Source organism: Manacus vitellinus, unplaced genomic scaffold (assembly GCF_001715985.3).
Source record: "Manacus vitellinus isolate BGI_N305 unplaced genomic scaffold, ASM171598v3 scaffold_62_pilon, whole genome shotgun sequence".
Taxonomy (NCBI): domain Eukaryota; kingdom Metazoa; phylum Chordata; class Aves; order Passeriformes; family Pipridae; genus Manacus; species Manacus vitellinus.
In genome coordinates this window covers 787770-794320 of record NW_021940704.1, presented here as the reverse complement: position 1 = coordinate 794320, position 6551 = coordinate 787770, and the positions used below count along the sequence as shown (strand labels likewise).

General features: G+C 51.7%; 1 protein-coding gene across 4 annotated transcripts in view; it reads right to left on the bottom strand.

The window, feature by feature from the left end:
• The window catches only part of LOC103754918 (H(+)/Cl(-) exchange transporter 5), a 40264-nt gene that overhangs the window by 23791 nt on the left and 9922 nt on the right, over positions 1-6551 (bottom strand). For 2 of the 4 annotated variants that reach the window (XM_018083310.2, XM_008920795.3), the window contains exon 2: positions 1338-1487. In XM_018083310.2, coding sequence (XP_017938799.1) covers positions 1338-1487 — 150 coding nt within the window. Of the gene's footprint in view, positions 1-1337; positions 1488-3272; positions 3424-4679; positions 4760-6551 lie in introns of those variants that run through there. The other 2 variants (XM_018083309.2, XM_029963764.1) reach the window with 2 other exon arrangements.

The following is a 6551-nucleotide window of genomic DNA, read 5'->3' as shown; positions in this document are numbered from 1 at the left end:
TTAAACAACCCAAGTGCTGTTCCCAGCCAACAGCAAAACCCAGCTCAAGTCACCCACTATTGCTTCTAAGCTCCATGGAATAACAATCTCCTGACAAGAAATTAAAGGATTCAGCTCCTTCTCTCTGAACATCAAACCTGAGCCCAGGTTTCACCCCAGAGAGCTGACACCACCCTCCTTTGCATGGATGGAACCCTGGGAAGAACACATTTGGGAGGTAAATCATGCCCATAAATCCCTCTGCACAGTGACAGAGGGTTTTGAACCACACGCAGATGTTTCTCTCTCAGAGCTGATGCAGCCACTACCCACACACAGTGATCCTTCCTCTGCCCAAGCCAAGTGGACAAGGATCACATGGCCCTCACAAGACTCCCTGTGGAAAAGCTGGCAGTTTGGGCTCCTGGCAGGTGACATTTTCGGGAAGCCTGTCTTCCCTTCCAGAGGCAGAGCACACAGTTGGGAAGCAAATCAGAGGGATTTCTTTTGAATTTCTGCCCTATGGTAACAGGGGTGGGGGAAGAAGAGGACAAGAAGGTTTATGGGAAGGCACAGAGCCCCAAATGAAGTATTTCTGCTTTTACAGTAACTTGTGATAATTCACAGAGGATACGAGCAGGCAGGTCTTGCTTGTCCAGTGGTAACAGGGGTGGGGGAAGAAGAGGACAAGAAGGTTTATGGGAAGGCACAGAGCCCCAAATGAAGTATTTCTGCTTTTACAGTGACTTGTGATAATTCACAGAGGATACAAGCAGGTAGGTCTTGCTTGTCCAGTGCCAAAGCTCAGCAGACCCATGCAGATTCATCCCTCCTCCATTAATGTCACAGCTCAGACTCTTGGAGGAGAAGACCCTCTGGACAGCTGGGGTTGGCAGGGGAAGCCAATAAACCCTTCTGTGCTGTCACAGTGCGAGATTCTCTCCACAAGGGAAAACCTTTAAAATTACAGATAAAGAAGAAAAGAAGGGAAGGGAGCAGAGGGGAGGGGAGAGTCTCTGCAATTGCTCAGCACTGCCATCCCTTCCCATGGCACTCACATCCCTCCCTCCTGGCACCACCAGCTCTTCCCAACAGCTGCTATTTTGGAAAACTCCAGAAAGGACTATCCAGAAGTCTGGGAAGCAAAGCAGTGGGAGAGAATATGCCACATCTCACAGCACAGGAACCACACAGAGAGGGATGCAATCCAGCACAGAATCCTGCAAACTCTTCACCTCGGTGCCAGGACACATCAGACCCATCCTGGGCAGAGGCCAGCAGGATCCACACAGAAAACATTAGCATGAAATCCTACCAAAAGCCATCAGGACAAACAGGGAAAAGCTCATGGGTGTTACCTCCCATCTCCCTGTCGAGTGGTGGGTCATCATCTGCCATGGATAAGTCCACAGATGCTCCAGCTATTTCCAGCATGTCCTCATCACTGGTGCTGCTCTGGAAGCTCCCCCGTCGATAGCCTTTCTGATCCATGGCCAGAGCTTCCAAACCTGGGAGCAAAGGGGAGTTTTTTAGAGCACAAGCATGGAACCTCATTTTCTAAGCCAACTGGACTCACACTTGACCCTGAAGACCCAGAAGCTGCACTGCCCTTCCCATGGGAAGGGTGGGTGCAAGTGCTGCCACCTGAATTTCAGCCTAGAATTCCAAGGTTTTGGAAGAGCTTTACAATTTTCTTGCACTGGATTTCATACTGCCACGTGCCAGAAACAACAGCAGGTCCCAGTATGGCATCTGAACCCAACTGGGGAGCCATAAACATGGCAGCAGTGGGGTGCCTGAGTTCTTAAAAGAACAAGTTTAGCAACCAAGCCCACAGAGATTCTCCCTAACAGGGATCCTACATCCATCAGTCCACTGTTGGAAAAGGGCTCAAACTGGATGCTGGATAAGGAAATGTCAGCCACGAGTGAGGCTTTACCAAGGCTATGAGACAACAAACTGCAAATCACCCCAAAAATGAGAAACAGCCCCATCTCAGCTGTGCCACCCCGTGTCACCACTGCCACAGCTCCCAGTGATCCGACCACAATCCCAAACACACAAGCAGCCCAAAGGCCTCAGGACATGCTTTTCTCTACAGAAAATCAATTCTATTATACAATCACACAATGGCTTGGTTGGAAGGGACCTTAAAGCTCATCTCATCCCACCCCATGCCATGGGCAGGGACACCTTCCACTATCGCAGGTTGCTCCAAGTTCTGTCCAACCTGGCCTGGAACACTTCAAGGGATGGGGCAGCCACAAGAATATTTCAAAGTTCTTGGTCTAAAAAGCCTCTCAACATATTTCCTTTTTCTCCTTTGTACCTCCCACAGGCTGTGAATGAGTTTCTGTCTGCCAATCATGACCCAACAGAACCAAAATGACCAAGGTCAAGTGTTAGCCAAGGCAAGTGCCATCCACCCATGTATTTATTAAACAACCTCCACATGTGCTCTCAACAGTTTTGCAATGATTTTTTTCGACCCCAGCCATCTCAAGGAGCCACCCACATCAGATCACAACACGAGACCTGTTGTGTCTCTTCCTCTTCTCCAGAACAGCAAGGAAACTACAAACACACAAGCTCTGAAAACATAATAAAATAAATAAATAAATAACCTAAACTGGGGGAAAAAAATCACGTCTGAGCCTCAAAAATAGCTCTTGCCACCTGGAAGTGGGAATCTTTGCATCTCCATGAGAAGACAGACTCATAGAATCATGGAGGTTGCAGAAGGTCTCCAGGACCATCAAGTCCAACCTGTGACCACCCAGCCCAGAGCTCTGAGTGCCACGTCCAGTCATTCCTTGGACACCTCCAGGGATGGGGACTCCACCACCTCCCTGGGCAGCCCCTTCCAATGCTTGACCACTTTTTCCAGGAAGAAATTCCTCCTGATGTCCAACCTGACCCTCCCCTGGCACAGCTTGAGCCCGTTTCCTCTCCTCCTGTCCCTTGTTCCCTGGGAGCAGAGCCCGACCCCCCCCGGCTCCCCCCTCCTGTCAGGGGGTTGCAGAGCCAGAAGGTCCCCCCTGAGCCTCCTTTGCTCCAGGCTGAGCCCCCCCAGCTCCCTCAGCCCCTCCTGCTGCTCCAGCCCCTTCCCCAGCTCCGTTCCCTTCCCTGCACACACTCCAGCCCCTCAGTGTCTTGCAGTGAGGGGACAGAACTGTACAGAGAACTCAAGGTGTGGCCTCAGCAGTGCTGAACAGGGGGACAATCACTGCCCTGGTCCTGCTGGCCACACTATTCTTGGTCCAGGCCAAGTTGCCACTGGCCTTCTTACCCACCTGGGCACACTGCTGGCCATGTGTGCTTTGCTCTTGCAGACACTGATATTTTTTCAGAGAATTAGAGAGGAACCAAATATGTGGCTCAGCCTCAGGAAGGGAAAACGCCAGCCAGCACTTCCCAACGAGCTGAATTACACACTCTGCAGAAAACACTTCCTATTACACAGAAAAAGCCACGACAGCACACACAAAAAAAAGCCTTGGAGCTGCACAGAGTGACGCGTTGGGCTCTTCAGTGTGGAACACGATGTTCCTAAACTTTTAAGCCCTGTTTTCTCATTAAACTGGTGCAGAATACCTCAGGAAGGAGGGAGCCCAGGGGAGCTGGGTGCTCAGGAAGGCATATGAGCTCTCTGAGAGCACACAGACAGCGTGGCATGGAGAGCCGAGGGCAGGAGAAAGCCAGGAGTTCAAAGTTAATATTCATCAGCTAACAATAAAGAAAATTAAATGTCATTGAAGTGCCGTGGTGCTCCTCCAGTGAGTTGCTTCCAGAGAACACAGTGGGTCCAACTGCCAGCCCAGGAGTCAGGGAGGGCCTGTTCATCCTGGCAGAGAACTAAGGAAACTCTGTGCTTGTGTGTCATGGGGCTCATCTGCAGTGTAACACAGTTTTACAGGGATTTTCCAATAAGACTCTTTGTGTGTGTAAATACATGGGAAGGGGGGTTAAAATGTGTCTGTCTTTTCAGAGTCATGGAATGGTTTGGGCTGGAAGGGACATTTAAAGATTATCCATTTCCACCCCCTGCCATGGGCAGGGACACCTTCCACTAGCCCAGGTTGCTCCAAGCCCTGTCCAACCTGGCCTTGGACACTTCCAGGGATGGGGCAGCCACAGTTTCTCTGGGTGACCTGTGCCAGGGCCTCCCCACCCTCACAGGGAAGAGCTTCTCCCCAGTGTCTCACCTAAACCCATTTGCTTTCCACAAGAAGCATCAATTGCTGCCCAGGCTGCACAGGCAGCCAGACCACTGCTCGAGGAGCAGAAACCGGAGCACCAGCACCTCCTGCTTCTCCCAGTTCCTCCCCAAGTCTGTCCTCATTTACATTAAAAACCAAAACTGAGGCAGCAAACACAGCACCTCCCAGCTGCAGCAGAGCCCAGAGAACACCTGGCAGCACAAAGAGGATAATTTCATGCTCACTTCTCCCCCCAGCCCATATGCAGTGTCGAGTTTAAGTCATTTTTTTTTACCAAAACGCTCCCTCTATGGGCGAGCGATGCTTTCCCAGGTTAAACCACATGCACAAAACATAAAATTTAAAGAAAAAAAAAAGACCATTCTTGTGCTTATCTAGTTGTTAATTTATCACCAGTCCTCATCAGGCAACAGCTGCCTCTTTCCACGGGCTACAGCACTGCCAGGACTCTCCCCCCCCCACCCCAGCAAACGTACGTACCCCAAGGTTCCCGGTGTCCCCAACGCCGGTGTGATGCCATCCTCCTCCAGCTGCCCCATCCAGCTGCCCCATCCACCTCCTCCAGCTTTCTACTCCGTCCTCGTGCTCCCCATGGCAGTCAAGAAAAAGGGAAGCAGCGAAGCAGAACCCGGCAGGGTCCCCAGGACGCCTGGAAGTGACTCAGATGACAGTGCTGGCAGCCAGGAAGCTGGAGCTCCGCTGCCATCCTGCTGCCAGCCCCAGCTCGGCTGGGATGCTCAGCCCTCGCCATGATTTCCAATCAAAAAAAAAACCCCCAGACATTCCAAGATTTTCTCCTTGTTTTGTGCTCCAGTGTCACCCAACAGCACCCGTCCCAGTGCCACCAAGCAGCAGGGGAGTGGGAGTGGTGAGGTGTAGCCCCGGAGAGCTCCGGCACTGCCACGCTCGGAGCAGTCCTTCCAGCACAGAGGCTCAAGGTTTTCCCAGTCAGAGCATTGAAAAAGCTCCTGTAGCATTTTCCCTGTCAGAGGGGAGGCTTGACCCCAGCTCCACCAGCACCACACGGACATCACAGCAGAACAACACCAGGAGCGGGTAACAGTCCCAACCAGCCACCTCCAGAGTCGTTCTCGTTGTGGGAAGGAGCCAGCTTACCACCTAGTGGCTGTTTCCTCTGGAAAACCAAAACCTCGATCACAAGACAGTGGGGGTTGTTTAAAGATCAGCAAATCCAAGCCATGCTTTGACAGCTCAGGGCTCCCTCTCCTTCCCAGCCCCACACGGCTCTCGGACAGTCCCTTCCGGCAAGTACCAGATAACAGAACAGATAAATAAATAAATAAATAAGAAGAATAAATAAAAAAGAAAAAAACCACGCAGAATAAACCAACTGTAACTGGAAAAAAGAAAACAAAGGAGAGGAGAGAAAAATGTAGCTGTTTAGTTGTTATGTCAACACAGGTGTTATGTCAACACTCATGGTGCCTGGCTGGGAGCCAGCAGAGCCAGGCTTTCACAGAGTCCTGGAACTCTTTGGGTTGGAAGGGACCTGAAAACTCCTCCCATTCCACCTTCCTACCACGGGCAGGGACACCTTCCACTACACCAGCTTGCTGGTGTAGCAAGCTCTCTGGGCAACAGGGGGGTTGGGGCTTGTGGGGCTCCTTCACCACAAGCTCTCTGGGCAACATCACCCCTTCCAGAGGCTCACGTGCCATTAAAAACCCCCACATCTCCCTCCTGAAGCAAATAAGGGGCAAACTCCATCTGCACCTAAACTGAGTGAGCTGGTTTGGAGTTTGTTGAATTCCAGCCCTCGAGACCTGGAACCCTGCACAGGAGGATTTTTAAGGAGAAGCCTCGTGCACAGTCGTGCTGCCAAATGGATCCCCCAGGGAGGGACCAGCCCTCTCTCCCCACGCTGTGACAGCAAAGCCGTGACTCGCCATAGGCAAGAAAATGCTGGTTTTCCCTGCTCCAATTCCCTGTGCTGTCTGAAGTGACCACAACCAGCCTCTGCTTCTGTGGGTGGGAAACTACACCAAATTTACAAGGGCTGGAATGACAGGACAACATGGAATGGCTTCATGCTGATTGGAGGCAGGGTTAGATGGAATACTGGGGAGAAATTCTTCCCTGTGAAGGTGGTAAGTTCCCTGCCCAAAGAAGCTGTAGAAAGGTGGAAGTGTTCAAGGGCAGGTTGGACGGGGCTTGGAGCAACTGATAGCAGTAGATGGTCATCAAGGTCTCTTCTAACCCAAATCATTCCAGGATTCTATGACTGCTCCCTTCCTGGAGTGGCCAAGGGGGGCTCTGGGGCTCCCCCAGCCTCACACTAGTGCAGGAACAGAATCCTGTCCCTCTCAGGCTGTGCTGGCCCTGGCAGAAGGC